The 27028-nt window shown below is 39.6% G+C and overlaps 1 protein-coding gene across 2 annotated transcripts in view; it reads right to left on the bottom strand.

The window, feature by feature from the left end:
- Positions 1 to 27028, bottom strand: part of LOC126203252 (rabankyrin-5) — a 621526-nt gene that overhangs the window by 28418 nt on the left and 566080 nt on the right. Inside the window, exons 20-21 of one of the 2 annotated variants that reach the window (XM_049937507.1) lie at positions 25078 to 25216; positions 9539 to 9677 (exon numbers count right to left, since the gene is read on the bottom strand). In XM_049937507.1, the coding sequence (XP_049793464.1) occupies positions 9539 to 9677; positions 25078 to 25216 (278 nt within the window). The remainder of the gene's footprint in view (positions 1 to 9538; positions 9678 to 25077; positions 25217 to 27028) is intronic. The other variant, XM_049937508.1, reaches the window with a different exon arrangement.

Raw genomic sequence — 27028 nt, 5'->3', positions numbered from 1 at the left:
CAGGTCCCATCTCCTTAAATTCCCACCTTTTTGCAGTTTCTTCAGTTTCAATCTGCAGTTCATAACCAATAGATTGTGGTCAGAATCCACATCTGCCCCTGGAAATGTCTTACAGTTTAAAACCTTGTTCCTAAATCTCTGTCTTACCATTATATAATCTATCTGATACCTTTTAGTATATCCAGGATTCTTCCAGGTGTACAACCTTCTTTTATGATTCTTGAACCAAGTGTTAGCTATGATTAAGTTATGCTCTGTGCAAAATTCTACAAGGCGGCTTCCTCTTTCATTTCCTCCCCCCAATCCATATTCACCTACTATGTTTCCTTCTCTCCCTTTTCCTACTGACGAATTCCAGTCACCCATGACTATTAAATTTTCATCTCCCTTCACTACCTGAATAATTTCTTTTATCTCGTCATACATTGCATCAATTTCTTCAGCATCTGCAGAGCTAGTTGGCATATAAACTTGTACTACTGTAGTAGGCATGGGCTTTGTGTCTATCTTGGCCACAATAATGCATTCACTAAGCTGTTTGTAGTAGCTAACCCGCACTCCTATTTTTTTATTCATTATGAAACCTACTCCTGCATTACCCCTATTTGATTTTGTATTTATAACCCTGTAATCACCTGACCAAAAGTCTTGTTCCTCCTGCCACCGAACTTCACTAATTCCCACTATATCTAACTTTAACCTATCCATTTCCCTTTTTAAATTTTCTAACCTACCTGCCCGATTAAGGGATCTGACATTCCACGCTCCGATCCGTAGAATGCCAGTTTTCTTTCTCCTGATAACGACGTCCTCTTGAGTAGTCCCCGCCCGGAGATCCGAATGGGGGACTATTTTACCTCCGGAATATTTTACCCAAGAGGACGCCATCATCATTTAATCATACAGTAAAGCTGCATGTAAAGCTGCATGTCCTCGGGAATAATTACGGCTGTAGATTCCCCTTGCTTTCACCCGTTCGCAGTACCAGCACAGCAAGGCCGTTTTGGTTAATGTTACAAGGCCAGATCAGTCAATCATCCAGACTGTTGCCCCTGCAACTACTGAAAAGGCTGCTGCCCCTCTTCAGGAACCACATGTTTGTCTGGCCTCTCAACAGATACCCCTCCGTTGTGGTTGCACCTACGGTACGGCCATCTGTATCGCTGAGGCACGCAAGCCTCCCCACCAACGGCAAGGTCCATGGTTCATGGGGGAAGCCTTATGCAAACACAATTAGTTTATTTTTAAATTTACCAACACTTGTTTTGACACCAATGCGTCATTTTCTGTCAGTAAAATTTTAATTTCTGTAAAGTACAATATCACGTTTGTAATAATTTAACTGGTGTAGGCCTCAGAAATACAATATTTGCAATTTGCTTCATTTGGTTAAGACACTCACCTTAAAATTTCATCGCTAACTGAACTGTATTATTATACATCGATTTTAGTGCTCCTTTATTTTATTTTTTACAGCATGCCATCTGCAAACTAGCCATCAAGAAAATTGTGAGTATTTGTGGAGAGCTGTGTCGAGGGCAGAGGTTATGTACATTTGTGTACTTACATTTTTCGTCCTGTTTCGTGTCCCTGGTTGGTGTCTGAATCACCTGTTATTTAGTGCATTGTTTTCACTCAGTGTTTCATAAATTTCCGTTCACTACTTCATCTCACATGCACTTACACAAAATGTGATCGGAACAGACACTTCTGACAACACACTCAGTGAGGTGTGTTATGTTTTGTTGTCGTTCCTCACTTGTTCATTGCTAGTCTTGTGTTTGTTATGGCACTGCTTTTGAATATATGTGTGTGTGTGTGTGTGTGTGTGTGTGTGTGAGAGAGAGAGAGAGAGAGAGAGAGAGAGAGAGAGAGAGATGGAAAGAGGTGTGTGGAGGGGGGGGGAGGGGGGAAACAGAATTTTTTTTTTTTTCTGTTACGTTTTTTGTGGGGAGTCACCTTTGTATATTTCAATGAGTGTTCCAGATAATGTTTTGTTGCACAGTGTTGTATTTTTATTCAGGACTCTCTTTCCCTGTATTATCGCTTTTGTATGTGGTAGTTCTCCTCTATTGTGAGTTTTTGATAGAGACTGTGTTTTTGATAGAGACTGTTGTTTGCTCTGAGGATCTGAAGAGCAGTTTCCATATTTTTTTTGGTTGGTGTTCGGAATACCTCATTTTGAAATTTCTGTATGTTTGGCCTGGCATGAACTACAGGTTAACTGATATATTGCAGCTTTGGAGAATTTGTCTGCAGATGTGTTCTTAGATTCTTCTGTACTGTGTTATTTGTGAGGAATGATATTTGTAGCCCTTGTTTCTTCAGTATGTTTTCCACTCTGTGGACATTTTTGTTACTGTATGTATTTGCCATGCTGTACTCTTTGTAGGGTGTTCCTGGTGTCCTGTGCTTGTCTGGAGCTTGTGTTCATGGTTCTCTGTTGTAGCTGGTGATTTGTTGATGGTTTGTTCTCTTTTAACTCGTTTTTTAATTTTGCTGTTCAGTTTGTTTATCATTTTTGTGTTGTATCCATTCTCTCTGGCTATTTAGTGTAGGCTATTTAGTGTATTATATTTAGTTTCTGCGTGTAGTCGAGTTTTTCCAGTGAAATTGAGCCTGTGTAGCATGTGTCTGAAACTTGAGAGTTTGTGTGCTTGGGGGTGGTTGGAGTTGATGTGAATGGTTGTACCTGTGGCTGTAGGTTTCCTGAAAATTCCAAAATTATGTTTTTTGTTGATTCTGTGTATGGTAATGTCTAAGAAATTAAGCTTCGTTTCCTCTTCTCTCTCAATGGTGGATTTTATTTTTGGGTGAACTGTATTTATGTCAAGTTTAACAAAATCTGTCTAAGTAATAACATAACCCATGGTTTTGTTAAATTCAATATAAACAGCAAGTCACCTGCAACACAAGTAGCCAAAAGAAAAGCAGAAATTATGTGGTTAGAAGAAGAAATTAATTTCCTATATATGAAACAGCAGCAGCTTAATCTTCAGCTGTACCAAGCAAACCTAGAATTAGCCAATCTCTTAAAAACACCAACCCATTTCGATGACATAACTGAAGAAATCAGGTCTTACACAGAAACACTAATGAACAAAAGGAAAGAAACACAAAATAAAAAACTGAATCACCTTATGAGATCTGCCACAACAACATCAGTTCCATGACAGACTTGTCAATTTAACTGACATAGAATTAACAAAACAAGAAATAGAATTGCTTGAAAAGCCTCCCCCCCCCCCCCCTGCACGCTCTCTCTCTCTCTCTCTCTCTCTCTCTCTCTCTCTCTCTCTCTCTCTCACACACACACACACACACACACACACACACACACACTTTCGTTTGATAATATATATTACCAAACGAAAGCGTTGGTATGTTGATAGACACACAAACAAACACAAACACACACACAAAATTCAAGCTTTCGCAACCCATGGTTGTTTCATCAGGAAAGAGGGAAGGAGAGGGAAAGACGAAAGGACGCGGGTTTTAAGGGAGAGGGTAAGGAGTCATTCCAATCTCGCGAGTGGAAAGACTTACCTTAGGGGGAAAAAAGGACGGGTGTACACTCGCGCGCGCACACTCGCGCGCGCGCACTCGCGCGCGCGCACGCACACACACACACACACACACACACACACACACATCCATCCGCACATATACAGACACAAGCAGACATATATAAAGGCAAAGAGTTTGGGCAGAGATGTCAGTCGAGGCGGAAGTACAGAGGCAAAGAAGTTGTTGAATGACAGGTGAGGTATGAGCGGCGGCAACTTGAAATTAGCGGAGGTTGAGGCCTGGTGGGTAACAGGAAGAGAGGATGTATTGAAGGGCAAGTTCGTAACCTCTTGGTTCATCCCTATGAAATCCCCAAACCATCTTCCCTACCCTCTGGCTCCTACCCTTGTAACTGCCCCCGGTGTAAAACTTGTCCCATGCACCCTCCCACCACCACCTACTTCAGTCCCGTAACCCGGAAGGTGTACACGATCAAAGGCAGAGCCACGTGTGACAGCACCCACGTTATTTACCAACTGACCTGCCTACACCGTGAAGCTTTCTATGTGGGAATGACCAGCAACAAACTATCCATTCGCATGAATGGATACAGGCAGACAGTGTTTGTTGGTAATGAGGATCACTCTGTGGCTAAACATGCCTTGGTGCACGGCCAGCACATCTTGGCACAGTGTTACACTGTCCGGGTTATCTGGATGCTTCCCACTGACACCAACCTATCAGAACTCCGGAGATGGGAACTTGCCCTTCAATATATCCTCTCTTCCTGTTACCCACCAGGCCTCAACCTCCACTAATTTCAAGTTGCCGCCGCTCATACCTCACCTGTCATTAAAACATCTTTGCCTCTGTACTTCCGCCTCGACTGACATCTCTACCCAAACTCTTTGCCTTTACATATGTCTGCTTGTGTCTGTTAAGTGCGGATGGATATGTGCGTGTGTGCGAGTGTATACCTGCCCCTTTTTCCCCCTAAGATAAGTCTTTCCACTCCCGGGATTGGAATGACTCCTTACCCTCTCCCTTAAAACCCACATCCTTTCGTCTCTCCCTCTCCTTCCCTCTTTCCTGATGAAGCAACCGTGGGTTGAGAAAGCTTGAAATTTGTGTGTGTGTTTGTGTTTGTTATTGTTTCTATCAATGTACCAACGCTTTCGTTTGGTAAGTTACACAATCTTTGTTTTTAGATATATTTTTTCCACGTGGAATGTTTCCCTCTATTACATTCATATATGTTCAAAAATCAGCACCATAACAAACACAAGACCAACGATGAACAAATGAGCAACAACAACAACATAACACCTCTCACTGAGTGTGCTGTCAGAAGTGTTTGCTCAGATCACATTTTGCCACATTTTGTCTAAGTGCATGTGAGGTGAAGTAGTGAGCAGAAATTTGTGAAAAACTGAGTGAAAACAGTGCACTAAATAATAGTTGATTCAGACACCAACCAGGGACACGTAAACTCTACCCTCAAAACAGCTCTCCACAAATACACAATAATTTTCTTCATGGCTAGTTTGCAGATGACATGCTGGGAAAAAAAAAGCACTGAAGCTGACATATAATAGTACAGTTCAGTTAGTGAAGTAATTTTAAGGTGAGTGTCTAAACCAAATGAAGAAAATTGTAAATATTGTATTTCTTAGGCCTACAGCAGTTAAATTACTACAAATGTGATATTGTACTTTACAGAAATAAAAATTTTACCCACAGAAGATGACACATTGGTGTCGAAACAAGTCTTGGTAAATATAAAAATAAATTAATTGTGTTTGCACAAGGCTGATTCCCAAAACAACCCAATTCTGTAAATTATTAATCACATTTAATACTATAGCAATATATGAGCTACATGATTAATAATGGAGCTTCTGTTACCAACAATATTATGAAAAGGATAGACTTCTAATCACTGTAAAGATGAACGTTGAGTAGCAGACAGGTACAAAAAGATAACTAGTACAGATTGAGATTTCTGCCAAAGCCTTCTACACACACACACACACACACACACACACACACACACACACACACAAAAGCAGTCATGCTTCACACACACGACAGCTATCTCCGGCTGCTCCGACCCAACCACAATTGTAGTGTGTGTGTGTGTGTGTGTGTGTGTGTGTGTGTGTGTGTGTGTGTGTGTTTGTGTGTGTTTTCCTTTCTGAAGAATTCTTTGGCTGAATGGTCAATGTATAAGTCTTTTCATTGTGCCTGTCTGCAACTCAACATGTCATCTTTTACAGTGAGAAGCAATTTATCCTCCTTATAACACTGTAGATATTCTAACCTGGAGGTTAATTTACAATATCTGAGGTTATCAAGAATCTTCACTGACACTAGCTCAGCAGGCACAGGCACAATGCCAATTTGCTGCGTTGTCCAGTACACAGATATTAAAGCTTTCTTTCACAAAATGCTTTGTTTCAGAAATAAATTGAACATTTGCATTTAAAAGGTTTCCAATGCATGTAATGAACCTAACTTTTATGCTTCACAAAAAGCTACAGAACATGCATTTGTACTGTATGCATTATTGTAAGGTCCTTACCAATTACTTCAGTTTGCTTGACAAACCAATAAGCAACATTTCAGTAAAGACCCAAACAGTAATGCAACAGTCATCAGTTAATTATAAGCTTCATGTATTCTCAAAATCTTGCAGTAGTAAGCTAATCAACATACCAATTAACCCAATTTTTTTCCTTACTTCATCATATCATCATTTTTATGTTGTGTTATACATTAATATAAGTGTTGTCTTACATTTACAGGTGCAGCTTTGGCAACTGAGGTCACATCCAGTTCAATTTGAAGCACTATGTAGGATGAATATGAGGAGATGGGGAGGGGGTTTGAACAGCTAATTTCTTTGGTCTGCCAACTGTGGGAATGAATATGCACACCTTGACTCTTTATGAACCTCTATCACATTGGAAGTACAGTTTGCCTGAATCCATTTGTAGTCAGAAATGAAATCAAACAAGTAATATACATGCCTAAAGAAGACAAATTAATGCTATCAAAAATATGCTCACTTAAACTAGCACAACAAATGAAACATGAGCTTCAGTGACAGCACTAAAGCTGGTGCTGCTCTACAGTACTGATGATTTTCAAGGTTGATATGAGTTGTGGCAATTTAGCATTAGGGAGCCAAGAGGATAATGTATTATTGTCATTAGTTTGCTTGTATTGCTGGCACTGGGAGAACTATAAATTGTAGCAAGTGATAATAAATGGATATTCAGCCAAGGGTTTTGAGAAATATGGATATAGGAGTTCACTGTTCACCACTGGTTCACAAAGACCATACAAAGCAAATTTTTCTGAAGTTAGTGGTGATTCGAGAGCAGAGGCCACAAACAACTATGCATAAGGCGAAGGGGGGGGGGGGGGGGGGGGGGTATTTGGTGTCACAGAAGCAAATGTTCGCATGTAGAGACTAGATTGAAAAAAAGTCAAATTTTCAGGAGACCAAGGCAGAGTAGTTTTCATGATACAGAGCAGCAAGTTGTTCAGTACATGCAAGAGAAATGCACTGAAGACTTCCCAATTACTCAAGAAATTAATCCAAACGAATGTGCTGGAGATAAATAAGAATTTTCCATTTGCGTGCATCATGGAATTCAAAGCAAGTGCTGACTGATGCATGACGAAGAAGAAGAAGATGAAGACGAAGACGACAGTGGGAACACATCAGTGTAAGGTACATGGGTTTATGAATGGCAGTCTAAAATACTCATGTTAGATTTTTTTCCTGTACTGTAAGTTTGTAGCTGATTAACTCATTCTATAGATTTTATTATTATTTTTTTATTATGGGCCGGAAAGAAACTTGTTAAATGTTTTCCTAAAAATATCGTTCGTTTTAAATTGATTTATTTCATTCTACAAATGTACTTTGTTTAGTATTGTTAGTCTTTTATAATGAAATTGTAATTTGTCTCTGATCCATAATTCTCTCTTATTGTAAGTTGATTATAATATTTATACAAATATAACTGTGAGTTGTGTTGTGGGTGAACTTAGGATATTATTTTATAGCAAGAACACAAAACCTTTAGCAATAGTGATCTTCTTCCTTTAATATCTAAAACATGACTCATAGCAACAACAAAAACTTCATAGAGTAAAAGCATGGAGAATAAAAGAAACTCTTAGGAGCAAAGAAATTCACAATACAAAACCAAGCACCACCATAGGAGTGGAGAGGAAAAACAGTTCAGAATTTTTTACTTTAACAAGTTGTCCCATATCGCTGTATAACAAAACACAACAAAATTTTTGGGATCAATAAAAATCATATCAAAATGCCTTAAAAATGTTGCTATAATCAGGGCTAGTAATGAAAAAGCCAGAAAAACATTAGCATTGGATACATGCGCAATTTGTCACAAGATAACAATACCTAAAGAAAAACTGTCTGCTGGACTTATCCTGAGAAGCCAAGACGAGGGATGGATGATAAATGAACTGATGCAAAATTGGATGAAGACTGTTTGGAAAATAATACCACATTCTTTGCTTAAAAGAAGGAAAATATTGATGTTGGATTTCAGGAGAGACATACCCAGAAAGTTAAGAATCTAATAGCAAAGAACAACAAGGACTTGTTATTAATTCTTGCTCCTTGATCTCTCAACTTCAAGTAACGGATATTGTTGTAAACAGACCTTTTAAGGTTCATCTGTGACAGCTTTACAGTAAGTGGGCTTCCTCAAGGAGACCAATCTCTTACTTTTGGGAGGAGGGAGTTAAAGAAATCACCAACATGTATACTGGGCCAGTGGATCTTTCCTGCATGGTGCAGAACCGCAAGTAAATCAAATATGAAACACTGCAAAAAATGGTGTGTTTCCAGTGCAATGGATGTCTCAGAGGATGACATACTCTGGGAATTGTGTCAGGAAGAATGAAATTGCAGTCGGCTTACAAGTAAAAATGGAAGTGAAAATAAATATTCATGTAAACCATTTATTTTTGTTTATTTTATTTCACCCTGTATAATCAAATTGTTGACAATCAATAAATTGTGTAAATTTAGAATAGGTACAGCACTGACTTTTTTAGGCAGATACTTTATATCAATAAAGCACTTTATAATTTTCATTACTGAGAATATGTTAAAAATAAAAATTCCTCAAGTAACCTCATAAAAAGAAGTGGGGGTGGGGAGGGAGTCATCTTATATTCTGAGTAGTCTTATACTAGGGTAATTACTATGTTCAGCAGCCTACACAAAACACTGCTCACATAAAAAAAATCTCAAGCACTCTGCAAATAATAGCTTTATTTAATTTTGGAGGGTTCAAACCTATTTTACTACATCATTATAATGTACATTCAAATCTAATACACCTTTAGAATTAATCAATTTATTGTTTTGAACAATCACCCCTGCAGCAACACATTTCTCTTTACTAAATTTACTTCCTACTTGCTAAAATTCAATAAAAATAACAATTTACAAGTGTTTGTTTTGCCAAAGGATTCATTATACAATTTCTGCAATGGCTGCATTACAATCATAACCAAAAACAGTTTTAATTTATAGCATTATTATTGGATTTTGCATTTCCATTAATTGTTGTTCATTCCCTTGCTCTGATGTAACTGAACATAAAATTTGAGAAATATCTGTTGGAACAGGACTGGAAAAAGGGAAGAACCCGGATGGGGAAGAGATTAATGAGTGTTCATCACATTCATCTACTTTATTATATAAAATATGGTGGTATCCACAACAATACACAATTATGACAATAGAAGACAGCACAAAAGCAGTACAGAAACCAAACAGCCTAAATGAAGAAATCTATTTGGCAGTTGGACATGTTGCTAGTAGAAAAAAGCCATGTCTAACAACAGGAAATGAATGTGGATCTAATATTGTACCTCTCCAGCTCGCTTCAGTTCTCAAGAGTTATTCTGCCTCACTTCAGTGTTAATAAGTTTTATAAATTGAGCAGTAACTAGTGCGATAGAACTTCCATACCTATGAAGAAGCTCCTTTGTTGAACCTTGGGAGTCGAAAATTGTAACACCATCCTTGTTCATAGTGCCAAGGCTAGCTCCAAAACTCACCAGAGTATGGCATAAATTCCCATTGCCTTCCATGTATGCCAAAAGAAGAGCTAAAATGTGGAAAGTACAAACAGTTATGAAAACTGATGAAATATGCAACACTTGTAAACTGGTAATGATTAACAGCCGCAAATTCGACAACTTAAGTTTTAAAAGAAAAGCACACCTCACTTTAGTTACTCTAAAAATTACCTATGTTGCAAAAATAAGCATAATATTAGTTGTGATGATGATGATGATGATGATGACTAATTGGTGTAATTTACTAATTGGTGTAATTTACCTTCTGTAGTGGTTAATAAAAAAGAAAAATAAGAAGAGAAGAAATGGTTGAAAATGGGAAGAAATCGTAAGTGAAAATGGGTTTTTTAAAATCGTTAATGACCGTGAAAAAAGGGAAATAAATAAAGAAATACAGATCGGAATTCGTATTACAGAAAAGCTATCGGACTTCGTGATTCAGAAAAGCTATTGTTGGGGTGGTCCTTGTGGCATTTTTGAGCAAAAGTTAAACCAATTTCCACTACAAAAATTATTGAAAAGAAACAGAGAATAACAAAATGTAACTGACAGGGGGATGTGGCGTAGATAAGAGTTCATCCTTTACCAGGTTAACTTGTCTTCTTTCGTGCGGTGTCCAGGTCTTAAAAAATCTCCTTCATTTGTGCGTGAAAAGTCTGCTCCGAAATCTTGCAATCGTCCAGGAATCACTAATTTATACCATTTAAAATCATCTTGATACTGTATGCAATTTAATTTACTTTGCTACTTCCATCCTCCGAATTTCTTAACAACTTCCACAATATGTCTACACATTAAAATCAGATCAAGACTAGCTAATAAGTTTTTTTACGTCTTCATCAGATCACGTCTGCCTTAAGCTTCTGCTATCAAGAGACAATGAAACGGCTAGAAAAACAAAAAAGAGTTACAATTTTAGTATTTTCTCTGCCGTCGAGCGCTCATACCGCTGCGACGGCACAATTCATGTCTGAGGGAACGAGTGCAGCGTGGCAAAATTCAAAGTCCCGCTACACTTCCTTACTAAGCTTTTTGTATAATATGCAATATTGTTAACTGAAAATTAAATGTACAAAAGAAGCTTCAATGGGAGTGAAGAGCAGGGTAAGATGAAGTCTGGATACACCCCTAAAGAAGTCCAACAGACTGTGGAATCACAATGGTGTCTGCTTACAGGAGCTACGGCCACGGCAGTGGCCATCTCAAAATACACAACTTGCATTTGGGTCATGTTTCAAATAGGAAGGGGGTCATGTGGCACATTGAATTGAACTGCATCTTTCTCAGTAATACACATGTGAAATCTGTTTGAAGATGTCTTTCTTTGTGTAAGAGCTATGACCTATTAAAGATTAAAATTGCAAGAAGGTTATCAATTCTGTTTATTTTTGCAGGTGATCCACAATGGCACTTACACTGCTGGAACACAATGATATTGTGTTAATGAGTGGTGGATGAAGTACCAGAGTGAATGCTGCCAACTTCCTTCACTGTCTGGCATCCTGAGAGAAATGATGTTTCACACATGACAGTAACCACATTATTGGACAAATTTCATGAAACAGTGTCTGTGATGGACTGCAACAGTAATTGTGGCATTGTTTCTGAAAAGTTCATACTGCAGTATGTGCCGATTATCACAATATCCAGTGACAGTCATTGCTGAAATCTGCACGCACGCACACCCCCATGGCACCTGTAGAAGTTATAGAGTTGCAACATCACATCTCAGAGGGTGACTCTGATTGACGGGTGGAGCTTGCAGAATGGGCTCTGGGTAAGTGTAACAGGAATCCAAACTTCAAACAACATGTGTTATTCAATGATGAAGGTAATTTTTATGTGGAAGGAGAAGTAAACAAAAAAGAAACAAAATAATCATTACTGGTCAGATGCAAACCCATTGTGGGTGGATGCCTGCAAAGGTGCTGGTGATGAAAAAGCGATGGTTTGGTGTATGATTTGGAATACAAGAAGCACGAGTCCTGTGTCTATTGGTGGAACCTTAAACTATGAGAGATATCTTAACATGCTCCGTGATTATGAGCATCCAACACTGTTGAATCTGCAAGCTGATTTCCCAACCTCCTAACAAGATGGGGCACCTCCCTACCATATTGCTGAAGTCACACAGTTTCTGGATGAGCTATTTGGAGGTCAATGGATAGGTAGGAGGGGTCCTATACAATGGCCACAGCCCCCTGATCTTATATCTTTTGACTTATCTGTGGTGACATTTGAAATCAATTGTGTATGAGGTAAAAATCAACAATGTAGCCGATCTTTGCCAGTGTATTGAGGAGGCGTGTGCCTCTGTTGAACCACAGATTCTGCGATGTGTGCAACAGGACTGGCAAAGAAGACTCCGAATGTGTGTCCAGTGCAGAGAGGTCATACTGAGCATATGCTGCAACATCTACTCTGACAAGTGTCCCTAAACTTTTACAGGTTATAACTCCTATACAAATAAATATATCTTAAAACTGATTTCACATGTGTATCCTGAGAAATAAGCAGTTCAAAACGATGTGCCACCTGATCTCCTTCCCATCTGAAACACACAACCCAAATCCGAGATGGCAGATTTCAAGATGGCCACCACTGTCATAGCTCCTATTAGTTGCACCTCCACCTACAGACATCCCATCCCAGAGGCCATTGCGATTCTCACACTGTTTGACTTTTAAAGGGGTGTATCCAGACTTCTGCCACACCCTGTACGTTTAGTACTTGAGACAGCCATTGTGGGACTGATGTGATCATGTGACTAGCTGCAGCCACACACTAGTTCAAAGTAGTTCACATTATTATTTCTCAGTGCAAATGGGAAGGGTGATCACAGCTGTTAATACCTTGGGGTATACATAAAATACACTTCAGCTGCTGTTAAGAAATACTTTTACTGCTACTACTGGTTATGTTCGTTGAACATCTTCAGGTGACTCATTATAATGTAACAGAGAGATCCACTAGTAAAGGGGGCCATCAAAATAAGAACATTCAAAAAATGCTACACTAAAATACTCGCAAATATCTAGGACCTTGCTGAGAGCTTTGTTACACATAAATTTAGCATGTGGTTTTATGCCAAGCATTTTGACAGAATGATAACAAGTATAAACGCCACTGTAGTTCATGCACATAGCAGAGAACTGAGGTGGAATCATAACACCACTCCACAGGTGACAAACAGTGTACAGATGATTTGACACAGATTATAGTGCTGAATACAGTATCTCAATTTGCAAGTACTTGTAAACTAAGATAGTGCACAGCGCAAGAGAGCAACTTCAATCTGTCTAGTACAGCATGAATCATGAACAAGAAATAATGAAACAATATACCAGTGCTTAAAATGTCTTGTAAAGACAACACTGCCAGTATTAAAAAGCACTGGCAGCTTCATTGGAAAGGTAACTATATGGAAGTATTTATTATGGAAATGGAAGAGGATGTAGATGAAGATGAGAAGGGAGATATGATACTATGTGAAGAATTTGACAAAGCACTGAAAGACTTTAGTCCAAACAAGCCCCCAGGAGTAGAAAACATTCCATTAGAGCTACTAATAGCCTTGGGAGAGCCAGCCATGACACAACTCTTCCATCTGGTGAGCAAGATGTACAAAACGGGTGATATACCCACAAATTTCAAGAATATAGTAATTCCAATTCCAAAGAAAGCAGGTGCTGACAGATGTGGTAATTACTGAACTATTAGTTTAATAAGTCATTGTTGCAAAATACTAACAAAAATTCTTTACAGAAGAATGGAAAAACTGGTAGAAGCTGACCTTGGGGAAGATCAGTTTGGATTCTGGAGAAAAGTAGGAATGCACGAGGCAGAACAACTTCTCATAGAAGACAGGTTAAGGCAAGATAAACCTATGTTTATAGCATTTGTAGACTTACAGAAAGCTTTTGACAGCGTTGACTGGAATACTCTCTTTCAAATTCTAAAGGTGGCAGGGGTTTTAGGGGTAAAATATAGGGAGCAAAAGACTATTTACAGTTTGTACGGAAACCAGATGGCCGTTATAAGGGTATAGGGGCATGAAAGGGAAGCAGTGGTTGAAAAAAGAGTGAGGCAGGGTTGCAGCATATTCCCGATGTTATTCAATCTGTATATTGAGCAAGCAGTAAAGGAAACAAAAGAAAAAATTGGAGTAGGAATTAAAATCCATGGAGAAGAAATAAAAACTTTGAGGTTTGCCAATGACATTATATTTCTGTCAAGAGACAGCAAAAGACCTGGAAGGGCAGCAGAACGAAATGGACAGTGTCCTGAAAGGAGGATATAAGATGAGAATCAATAAAAGCACAACAAGGATAATGGAAAGTCATCGAATTAAATAAGTTGATGCTGAGGGAATTAGATTAGGAAATGAAACACTTAAAAAAAAGCAGTAGACGAGTTTTGCTATTTAGGATGCAAAATAATTGATGATGGTCGAAGTAGGGAGGATATAAAATGTAGATTGGCAATGGCACGAAAGGTGTTTCTGAAGAAGAGAAATTTTTTAGCATTGAGTATAGATTTAAGTGTCTGAATGTCCTTTCTGAAAGTATGGAGTGTAGCCATGTGTGAAAGTGAAACATGGATGGTAAACAGTTTAGACAAGAAAGAATAGAAGCTTTTGATATGTGGTGTTAGAGAAGAATGCTGAAGATTAGATGGGTAGATCACATAACTAATGAGGAGGTACTGAATAGAACTGGGGAGAAGAGAACATGAGTAGGAGAAGGGATCAGTTGACAGGAGGAAATGGGTAAAAATCTTAGAGGGAGACCAAGATAAAATACAGTAAGCAGGTTCAGAAGGATGTAGGTTGTAGTAGTTACTTGGAGATGAAGAGGCTTGCACAGGATAGAGTAGCATGGAGAGCTGCATCAAACCAGTCTTTGGAATGAAGACCCCAATAACAACAAGTACGTATTAAACTAAATATGTTACTGTGGACATGAAAGGCAACCCTTTTATCTAAGCTATTTAAGATGAAAATAGTCAACTGATATAAACAGAGGAAAGTGAACTTACAGTAATGAGTGCAAAATAATAGTATCATGTGTTATGTGAACCATATCATATTGTGTTACGTAATGTGTAGGCATGCAAAGTAAGATCACAACAGTAATAAGTACCTAGAACCCAATCAGAAGTGTGAAAAAAGAACCTGAGTGATTGAAAGTACTTTTGTTCCAGTGTCATTTTGAGGTTTTACATCACAAACATCAAACACCTATTAACATAGTTCTATTGTAATTAAACATTAATACAAACAAATAATAGAAAAATTGCAGTCATAACAATCAGAAGTGCAAAATTGTATGTACAATGTCAAAGAACAACAGAGTTGTACAATAAATACGAGGGTTATCCGGAAACTAACGTTTCAAGGCATGTAGCTTTAGCACAGAATGACCGTGGGGAAGTTGGTACCACTGCTGTGTAGCAAAAAGCCAGCAGAAGACATGAGCATTCCCAGAAATTAGTAGTTCATCAATTAGTGTTATGACTGTTAGAAATGAGCATACTCCCACGAAGTGCATGCTGTAATTCACTACCGAAATGCTAAGGGCATGAATACCACTGCTTCTTCATGAAATTGTTTCAGTTTATGGAGAGGATGTAATGTCAAGGGAGCATGTGAGAAAATGGGTACAAAATTTCAGTTTTGGAAGCATGGAAATTCACGATTAAGACAGAAATGAAAGGCCGTCAGTTGTGACTGACGATTTCGTGCAGAAAATTGAAGAACATATTCTCTCTGATCGCTGTTTGACAATTGACAACCTGCATGCAGTTTTTTAAAACATTTCTCGAACTGTTGTTCATGAAATCTTAGCCGATTGACTAAATTATCGCAAGTTGTGTGTGCGATGGGTGCCCAAGCACACAAAATGAGCAGAGTCAGTGCCACTCATGAATTTCTTGACAATTTTGAAATTGAAGGCAATGTTTTTCTCAACTATATAGTGATAGGAGGTGAAACTTGGGCTTGTCACCATACTCTGGAGAGCAAATAACAATTAATGCAGTGGCGCCATACTCATTCTCCTTCAGCCAAAAAATTCAGAACTCAGCAAACAGTGAAGAAAATCATGGTGTCAGTGTTTTAGTACATGAAAGGGGTTCTACTCGTTGATTTTTTTGGAAAGAAGTGAAACAATAAATGCTAGATATTGCAAGACCACAATGAAACTTTGGAAAGCCATACAAAACAAACGTCGCAGGACGCTAACAGGAGTCTGTCTCCTTCAAGACAACATGTGTCTGCACACTGCTCATGCAACACAAGAGTTGTTGACATCATTTGGTTGGGATGCTTGAAGCCACTCCTCTCACAGCCCTCTTGCACCTAGTGACTTCATCTGTTCACTAAATTGAAGGAACACCCTCATGGAAAATACTTTTCTGACCATGACGAGGTGAAAATCGGAGTGAAGAACTGGCTGAAAAAGGCAGCGGGAGATGTCTATGACACTAGAATCAAAAACCTCATTCCACAGATGACAAAATGTATTGAGGTAAATGGTGATTATGGGGAAAAATAATGCTAGATCTAGACTGCAAAACCTGTAAATTTTATTAAAATAAATTCATTTTTTTTACTTCAAAAAATTTTAGTAACCGTATTTTCTGGATTAACCTTGTACATTACAGCCTTCAATAAATAGCAGTATAATGGGACTGAATACAGTAGTGTTGGACATGATACAAGCACTAAACCTTACTGAGGATCTTTTATTTGTCAATAAATATCCTGTAACATAATTTTGTTTGTACGCTTTGGCATTTCTGTAAGTGTGTGCATATTTCAAATTATTTTAATACATTCATAGACTTGCCCTTTCCAGTTTTATGTAGAATGGTATGGCAGGCCTCTGTACCATTACAATTAAGATCTTCCTCTCTCAGGTGTGCACAAAGAGATGAGTTATTTTCACTCAAATTAACATGTTCAATATACCTTATATTAAACCTCCACCCCTTCTCACCTCAATATCATCATTCACAATCAGTGCATTTGATCCTATGTATCCTAGAGTGGTCCTAGGGGCAAATTATCTATGTTTCACACAAGCTGCATATTCAGTGTAATGTCTGTAAGAAAGCTAATGTTGACCTTAGTCTTGCAGAAGGCATACAATATTTTGTCTGACACATCAACTATCTGAAGTATAATGGTAAACTGTTTTGCTTCTATGGGCCTTGATTTCTTCAAACATTATTTTTTTTTTATTCTCTAAGGACAATAAATGGATTTTCTTCTCATAAATTCCATCAAATAACTCAGAACCATATTCATTGTATCTTCTTTAAAACCTTCAGTAATTTTTTTTTTTTTTTTGTTTTATCATCTGCCACAGCCCCAAATGAAACCTTTTTACATACAAAAGCAACTACTGGTACCATTCAAACTTCACCCTCCCCTCTACAATCTGTCCAAAATAATTCTTACCTCAGAACTATTACAGACCAAATCATTCAACTTCCTTCAATCACATTACAATGTTATTAAAATACAATAAAGTGACAGAGGTGATGCCAGACGGCATGATTCAGTGTAACAGTGTGCACCTCTGAAGACTGTTCAATGCAGATCAGGATATGTCAGGAACAAAACAGTTTCATGGATCACAATCATATGGTCCTGAAGATTCGGCAGCTGTGGGTATTGTCTGCTATAAGTACAGAATAAACCATCTACCTCTACTTTACTACGAAGCTGATCCAAATTTTGATGGGCCACTAATGATATACATTGTAAACCATATTTAAGGAAATCCAAACTTTTGTATTGGTTAAAAAACACCAATGTGCTCATGTTTCAAAAATAACGGCAACCTCAATAAGACAAGCATCTAGCTATTAGAAGGGGATAGAAGGGGAAGGGGGAGGGGGGGGGGGGGTGAATGAAAATGTAAGATCAATCAATACTGTTGGGCCTGGTGCTCTAGTGATAAAGAACGCACCTGGAAAGCAAAAGGTTGTCTGCCAGAAATGACACACTGTTTTGATTCCGTGTTAAACTGTAATTCCCTTTTCTCCAGCTGGATAACTGAGGTAGGTTAGGGATGTGTAAGTCGCTGATGCTACAACCAACTGAGAGACTTGCACCAGGCAATTGAGCCACATGAAACAACAACAAAAAGAACAACAATTATTATTGTTGTTGTCTTCCTTAATTAGGCAGGTAGGTTAGAAAATTTAAAAAAGGAAAATGGAGTGGTTGACATGAGATGCAGGGGGAATTAGTGAAGTCCGTTGGCACATGAACAAGACTTCTGCTAAGGTGAGTACAGGTTTATAAATACAGATTCTGTGACTTACCAAACGAGAAGGCGCTGATGAAGCAACCGTGGGTTGCGAAAGCTTGAAATTTGTGTGTGTGTTTGTGTGTTTTTTATTGTGTCTATCTACCAGCACCATCTCATTTGGTAAGTCACAGAATTTTTTTAAATATATTTCTCCCATGTGGAATGTTTCTTTCTATTGTATTTATAAATACAGAGTTATATAGGGGTAATGCAGGAGGGGATTTAATAATGAGTAAGAAAAAAGGAATGCGGGTAAGCTACGATGAACAGCGTAGTGAATGCATTATTGTAGCCCACACCTACCATAGTAGCACTAGTTTATATGCCAATCAGACAACAGATGAAGAAGAGATTGAAGAAATATATGATGAGATAAAAGAAATTTATTGGAGTGTTATGGGACATGAAAATTTAACTGTGATTTGAGACTAGAACTATCTAGTAGGAAAGGGAAGAGAAGGAAAAATGGCAGGTGAATACGGACTCGGGGAAAGGAATGAAAGAGGAACCAACCTGGTAGAATTTTGCACAGAGCATAATTTAATCATCCCTAACACTTTGTTACGAATCATGAAAAAATGTTGTATATGTAGAAGAGATGGTTGGTTGGTTTTTGGGGAAGGAGACCAGACAGCGTGGTCATCGGTCTCATCGGATTAGGGAAGGATGGGGAAGGAAGTCGGCCGTGCCCTTTCAGAGGAACCATCCCGGCATTTGCCTGGAGTGATTTAGGGAAATCACGGAAAACCTAAATCAGGATGGCCGGACGCGGGATTGAACCGTCGTCCTCCCGAATGCGAGTCCAGTGTCTAACCACTGCGCCACCTCGCTCGGTGTAGAAGAGACCTGGAGAAATTGCAAAAGGTAGGAAATTAAGGTGGTGTAACATGGATGAGTTGAAAGAACCAGAAGTGGTTGAGAGTTTCAGAGAGAGCTTTAAGCAATGGTTGACTAGAGCAGGGGAAGGCATACAGCAGAACAAAAATGGGTAGCTTTAAGAGAGAAAATCGTGAAGGCAGCAGGGGATCAAATAGGTGAAATGACAAGGCCTAGTAGAAATCCTTAGGTAAGACAGGATACACTGAATTTAATTGATGAAAGGAGAAAATATAAAAATCCAGCAAATGAAGCAGGTGAAAGTGAATACAAATTCTAAAAAATAAGATTGACAGCAACTGCAAAATGGCTAAGCAGGAGTGGGTAGAGGACAAATGTATGGATCTCAAAGCATATTTCACTATGGGACAAGTAGATGCTGCTTATACAAAAACTAAACAAACTTTCAGAGAGAAGGGAAGCAGCTGTATGAATATCAAGGTCTCAGATAGAAAACCAGTACTATGAAAAAAAGTGAAAGCTGAAAGGTGGGAAGAATACATGAGGGTCTACACAAGGGAGATGGACTTCAAGGCAATATGACAAAAATGAGGAAGGACATAGAAGATGAGAAGGGAGATACAATGCTGCAAGAAGAATTTGTCAGAGCACTGAAATACCCATGTTGAAACAAGGCTCCTGGAGTAGATGACATTCCATCAGAACTTCTGATAGCCTTGGGAGAGGTAGTCATGACAAAACATTTCCATCTGGTGTGCAAGATGTAGAGAGGCAAAATACCCTCAGATGTCAAGAAGAGTGTAATACTTCCAGTTCCAAAGAAAGCAGTCGCTGACAAGTGTAAAAATTACTGAATTATCTGTTTGACTCAACGTGGTTGCAAAATACTGATATGAATTCTTTACAGAAGAATGAAGCAAGTGGTAGCAAAGCTGACCTCAGGGAAGATCAGTTTGAATTCTGGAGAAATTTAGGAACGTGCAGGGCAATAATGACCCTACAGGTTGTCATAGAAGATAGGTTAAGGAAAGGCAAACCTACATTCACAGCATCTTTAGACTTAGATAAAACATTTAACAGTGTTAACTGGAATACTCTCTTTGAAATTCTGAAGGTAGTAAGGATAAAATACAGAGTGAAAGGCTATTCTACAACTTGTGCAATAACCAGATGGCAGTTATAAGAGTTGAGGAGCACGAAAGGGAATCAGTGGTTGAGAAGGGAATGAGACATGCTTGTAGCCTATCCACAATGTTATTCAATCTGTACACTGAGCAATCAGTATAAGAAACCAAAGAGAAATTTGGAGTAAGAATTAAAGTTCAGGGAAAAGAAATAAAAACTTGGATGTCTGCCAATGACATTGTAATTCTGACAGCAAAAGACTTGGAATTGCAGTTGAACATAATGAACAGTGTCTTGAAAGAAGGATATAAGATGAACATCAACAAAAGCAAGACAAGGAATTAAATCAGATGATGCTATGGGAATTACATTAGAATAAGTCGCAAAGTAGTAGATAGGTTTTGCTGTTTGGGAAACGAAATAATGGATGATTGTTGAAGTAGAGGGGATATAAAATGTAGACTGGTAATGGCAAGGAAAGTGTTTCTGAAGAAGAGCAATTTGTTAACACTGGATATGGATTTAAGACTTAGGAAGCCTTTCCTGAAGGTATTTGTCTTGAGTGTAGCCATGTATGGAAGTGAAACATGGAACATGGAACATAAACAGTTTAAACAAAAAGAGAATAGAAGCTTTTGAAATTTTAAGCTACAGAAAAATGTTAAAGATTAAATGGTTCAATCATGTAAATAATGAGGAGGGACTGAATAGAATTGAGGAGACAAGAATGCTTTTTAATTTTTGGAAAACAAACATACTTTATAGAAGCTCATAGTAATTCTGATTCATAAAAGCACGATTTCTTCCTATCCTTCTAAATTATGTCCAGTCATACTGTATTCAAATTGTAAGTTACTGCTGCAGCTGTTATAGTTATACTATACATTACAAACTTTGTAACAATACTCAAGGACTCAAAATGGCACTTAAGAAAGTAGGAAGAAACTGAAAACAAATATAAAGTTTCAAGACACACAAACAAACACAAACATACACCCAAAATTCTAGCTTTCGCAACCAACGGTTGCTTCGTCAGGAAAGAGGGAAGGAGAGGGAAAGATGAAAGGATGTGGGTTTTAAGGGAGAGGGTAAAGAGTCATTCCAATCCCGGGAGCGGAAAGACTTACCTTGGAGGAAAATAGGACAGGTATACAGTCGCATACACACACATATCCATCCGCACATACACAGACACGAGCAGACATTTGTCACTGCTTGTGTCTGTGTATGTGCGGATGGATATGTGTGTGTGTGCGCGAGTGTATACCTGTCCTTTTTTCCCCCAGGTAAGTCTTTCCGCTCCCGGGATTGGAATGACTCCTTACCCTCTCCCTTAAAACCCACATCCTTTCATCTTTCCCTCTCCTTCCCTCTTTCCTGACGAAGCAACCGTTGGTTGCGAAAGCTAGAATTTTGTGTGTATGTTTGTGTTTGTTTGTATGTCTCTCGACCTGCCAGCACTTTCATTTGGTACGTCACAAGATATCCAAAAACAACTCTCCCTCTCCTTCCCTCTTTCCTGATGAGGCAACAGTTTGTTGCGAAAGCTTGAATTTTGTGTGTATGTTTGTGTTTGTTTGTGTGTCTGTCGACCTGCCAGCACTTTCATTTGGTAAGTCACATCATCTTTGTTTTTGGATATATTTTTCCTACGTGGAATGTTTCCCTCTATTTTATATATATATATATATATATATATATATATATATATATATATATATATATATATAGAGGGAAACATTCCACGTGGGAAAAATATATCTAAAAACAAAGATAATGTGACTTACCGAACGAAAGTGCTGGCAGGTCGATAGACACACAAACAAACACAAACACACACACACAAAATTCAAGCTTTCGCAACAAACTGTTGCCTCATCAGGAAAGAGGGAAGGAGAGGGAAAGACGAAAGGATGTGGGTTTTAAGGGAGAGAGTAAGGAGTCATTCCAATCCCGGGAGCGGAAAGACTTACCTTAGGGGGAAAAAAGGACGGGTATACACTCGCACGCACACACACATCCATCCGCACATACACAGACACTGCTACCCGTGATCTGAAGTCTGACCGGTCCATCGTCATCCTTCCGGCGGACAAGGGTTCCACGACCGTGGTACTTGATCGTCGGGAGTATGTGGCTGAGGGACTGCGTCAGCTTTCAGACAACACCACGTACAAAGTTTGCCAAGGTAATCCCATTCCTGATGTCCAGGCAGAGCTTCAAGGAATCCTCAGAACCTTAGGCCCCCTACAAAACCTTTCACCTGACTCCATCAACCTCCTGACCCCACCGACACCCCGCACCCCTACCTTCTACCTTCTTCCTAAAATTCACAAACCCCATCATCCGGGCCGCCCCATTGTAGCTGGTTACCAAGCCCCCACAGTACGTATCTCCGCCTACGTAGATCAGCACCTTCAACCCATTACATGCAGTCTCCCATCCTTCATCAAAGACACCAACCACTTCCTCGAACGCCTGGAATCCTTACCCAATCCGTTACCCCCGGAAACCATCCTTGTAACCATTGATGCCACTTCCTTATACACAAATATCCCGCACGTCCAGGGCCTTGCTGCGATGGAGCACTTCCTTTCACGCCGATCACCTGCCACCCTACCTAAAACCTCTTTCCTCATTACCTTAGCCAGCTTCATCCTGACCCACAACTTCTTCAATTTTGAAGGCCAGACATACCAACAATTAAAGGGAACAGCCATGGGTACCAGGATGGCCCCCTCATACGCCAACCTATTCATGGGTCGCTTAGAGGAAGCCTTCTTGGTTACCCAAGCCTGCCAACCCAAAGTTTGGTACAGATTTATTGATGACATCTTCATGATCTGGACTCACAGTGAAGAAGAACTCCAGAATTTCCCCTCCAACCTCAACTCCTTTGGTTCCATCAGATTCACCTGGTCCTACTCCAAATCCCATGCCACTTTCCTTGATGTTGACCTCCACCTGTCCGATGGCCAGCTTCACACGTCTGTCCACATCAAACCCACCAATAAGCAACAGTACCTCCATTACGACAGCTGCCACCCATTCCACATCAAATGGTCCCTTCCCTACAGCCTAGGTCTTCGTGGCAAACGAATCTGCTCCAGTCCGGAATCCCTGAACCATTACACCAACAACCTGACAACAGCTTTCGCATCCCGCAACTACCCTCCCGACCTGGTACAGAAGCAAATAACCAGAGCCACTTCCTCATCCTCTCAAACCCAGAACCTCCCACAGAAGAACCACAAAAGTGCCCCACTTGTGACAGGATACTTTCCGGGACTGGATCAGATTCTGAATGTGGCTCTCCAGCAGGGATATGACTTCCTCAAATCCTGCCCTGAAATGAGATCCATCCTTCATGAAATCCTCCCCACTCCACCAAGAGTGTCTTTCCGCCGTCCACCTAACCTTCGTAACCTCTTAGTTCATTCCTATGAAATCCCCAAACCACCTTCCCTACCCTCTGGCTCCTACCCTTGTAACCGCCCCCGGTGTAAAACCTGTCCCATGCACCCTCCCACCACCACCTACTACAGTCCTGTAACCCGGAGGGTGTACACGATCAAAGGCAGAGCCACGTGTGAAAGCACCCACGTGATCTACCAACTGACCTGCCTACACTGTGATGCATTCTATGTGGGAATGACCAGCAACAAACTGTCCATTCGCATGAATGGACACAGGCAGAGAGTGTTTGTTGGTAACGAGGATCACCCTGTGGCTAAACATGCTTTGGTGCACGGCCAGCACATCTTGGCGCAGTGTTACACCGTCCAGGTTATCTGGATACTTCCCACTAACACCAACCTATCCGAACTCCGGAGATGGGAACTTGCTCTTCAATATATCCTCTCTTCCCGTTATCCACCAGGCCTCAATCTCCGCTAATTTCAAGTTGCCGCCACTCATACCTCAGCTGTCATTCAACATCATCTTTGCCTCTGCACTTCTGCCTCGACTGACATCTCTGCCCAAACTCTTTGTCTTTAAATATGTCTGCTTGTGTCTTTATATGTGTGGATGGATATGTGTGTGTGTGTGTGTGTGTGTGTGTGTGTGTGTGTGTGTGTGTGTGTGTGTGTGTGCGAGTTATACCCGTCCTTTTTTCGCCCTGAGGTAAGTCTTTCCGCTCCCGGGATTGGAATGACTCCTTACCCTCTCCCTTAAAATCCACACCCTTTCGTCTTTCTCTCTCCTTCCCTCTTTCCTGATGAGGCAACAGTTTGTTGCGAAAGCTTGAATTTTGTGTGTATGTTTGTGTGTGTATCGACGTGCCAGCGCTTTCGTTTGGTAAGTCACATCATCGTTGTTTTTAGATATATTTTTCCTACGTGGAATGTTTCCCTCTATTAATATATATATATATATATATATATATATATATATATATATATATATATATAATAGAGGGAAACATTCCACGTAGGAAAAATATATCTAAAAACAAAGATGATGTGACTTACCAAATGAAAGTGCTGGCAGGTCGAAAGACACACAAACATACACACAAAATTCAACTCTTTCCTGATGAGGCAACAGTTTGTTGCGAAAGCTTGAATTTTGTGTGTATGTTTGTGTGTCTGTCGACCTGCCAGCACTTTCATTTGGTAAGTCACATCATCTTTGTTTTTAGTGAAACATTCCACGTAGGAAAAATATATCTAAAAACAAAGATGATGTGACTTACCAAATGAAAGTGCTGGCAGGTCGACAGCATATTTATGTCTGCTTGTGAGATGTCTGCTTGTGTCTGTATATGTGTGGATGGATATGTGTGTGTGTGTGCGCGAGTGTATACCCGTCCTTTTTTCCCCCCTAAGGTAAGTCTTTCCGCTCCCGGGATTGGAATGACTCCTTACCCTCTCCCCTAAAACCCACATCCTTTTCGTCTTTCCCTCTCCTTCCCTCTTTCCTGATGAGGCAACAGTTTGTTGCGAAAGCTTGAATTTTGTGTGTGTGTTTGTGTTTGTTTGTGTGTCTATTGACCTGCCAGCGCTTTCGTTCGGTAAGTCACATCATCTTATATATATAATGCTACTGGACCACAGAGTTGTTCACTATTTTTTTCTGTTGCTACAAAGGATCCATAATGTTAAGAGCAGCTGAAGAGATCAAGAAATGTTATAGAATTTCTCACCTGTGTTGCCATCAAAATCTGGTTTGTCAAGTGGATAATGTGGAATACATTCTATGAACAATTCAGCAATTCCAGCTGATGTGTCCTTTGATGCCCCTGCAAGTTCATGCAGAGGATTTCTCCCTTTCAGATTTGCTGCCTGTAAAAATAAAAAGTGATACAAAATTGTAGATAACAAGCAAATTTAACTTAATGGCTATTAATATAATACATGAGCATGATGTCAATATCAAGTGCTACTCACTTAGTTCTTTTGTACAAAATTTAGTTGACCCTAAATAAGCTTTACTAATGCAATGCTTTAAATCAAGGTACATGATCAACTCTACTTCTTAAGAAATTAGTATGTTATTTATTGAGAGAGAGAGAGAGAGAGAGAGAGAGAGAGAGAGAGAGAGAGAGTTGTAACAATCAACAAGCCTGTGGATGATGACGAAGACATAAAAGTTACATATGGAGAAATCTTTCAAGAATTAAAAAAAAATTAAAACTATAATTATCAACACAAATTTGCTTACAAGCCACTTGACAAGTTAATGGGTGGAAAGAAGAATGGACAGAGAGATACTGAGAGGAAAAGCAGAAAGGCTCTGATAATCAAGCTGAAACAAACTCCTCAGTTTCACAAAATGAATACAAAAATAAATGATGATAAAAGTACCCAGAATGGGGATAGTTGGAGTTGTTCTGAAGGGTTATGACATTCGCCTGCTTTACTTCTTCATTGATGGTCCTCAGTGTCAACGTACTGCGTTGAAAAATGGGAGGTTGGAAGTTCAACAATGACTACTGTAAATGATGTAGCCAACAGGTGCACAATTATGTGTCACAGTTCTTTACTTTCACTGTTCAAACACCCCCCCCCCCCCCCCAATATTACACAGTTAATATGGCCAGTCCACTAGTGGTTAACTTTCGATAAGCCCTATTAATAGTCTTCGTGGGTTTGCCGCCAGATCACATTGTGCAAATTCCACAATATTTCCTCGGAGCAACTGTCCGACATCTTCAGGTGGTTCAACCTTGCTGGTGGCTAGGTATGACTGACGGTATCCACACGTCAATGTCCCCTTTCTAGAGCACCTGCGCAAAGAAGGCGCATGTGCGGAAATTGTGCATGCACAATGATCTGCAGATAGATGGTGCCGCATTCAAACTCCCTCTGCTGAAAATCACAGGGTGGCTCTCCTACGCTTGCGCTATACACTGCATTTGTTATGACGGGCCTGTTATCGAAGAATCTTGATTTTCACATCATTATTTAATAGGAGCCAGTACAGGGTTCCAGGCTGTGCTCAGTTGAAATCCCGCACCCTTGTTGATGAGATTATCGGCTGTACAGATATGTATTGCTTTTTTAATGACGCAGTCCCAGAAAGATGATGCCGGGATTAAAACTTCCGCCTTTTCATAAATCATCTAACTTTCTGTATTCAGACAGTGTTCCGCAATTGCCGACTGTTCCGGTTGACAAAGGCGTATATGACGCTGGTGTTCATCGCAGCATTCTAGTACTGTGGGGCATGTCTGGCCTATACACGCTGCCCACATTGACAAGGAACCTTGTACACACCACATTTCCTCACGCCAAGGTCATCCTTAACCGAATCCAACAGGTTTCTCAGTTTTGCAGATGGTTGAAACACACGTTTAATTCCATGTCTTCCGAGGACTTTTCAGATTCTTGACAACATGGCACCAAAATATGGCAAAAAGGCTAAAGTGGTGGGTGTCTTCGTATCTTCATTCTGCTCCATAGATTGAACTTGCTTGGGCTTGAATGCATTACGTATCTATCTCTCAAAATAACCATTTTGTCAGAACACTGTCTTCATATGTTGTATTTTACTCAACAGGCTTTCAGGATCAGATACCACTTGTGCTCTATGAACTAACGACCATAATGCACTACCGCATTGTGCAGGATTATGGCAGCTTGTGGTCTGCAGAT

The sequence above is a fragment of the Schistocerca nitens genome, chromosome 9, assembly GCF_023898315.1.
Source record: "Schistocerca nitens isolate TAMUIC-IGC-003100 chromosome 9, iqSchNite1.1, whole genome shotgun sequence".
NCBI lineage: Eukaryota > Metazoa > Arthropoda > Insecta > Orthoptera > Acrididae > Schistocerca > Schistocerca nitens.
Note: the sequence above shows the minus strand (reverse complement) of the source record. Positions and strands in the feature narration are given on the sequence as shown.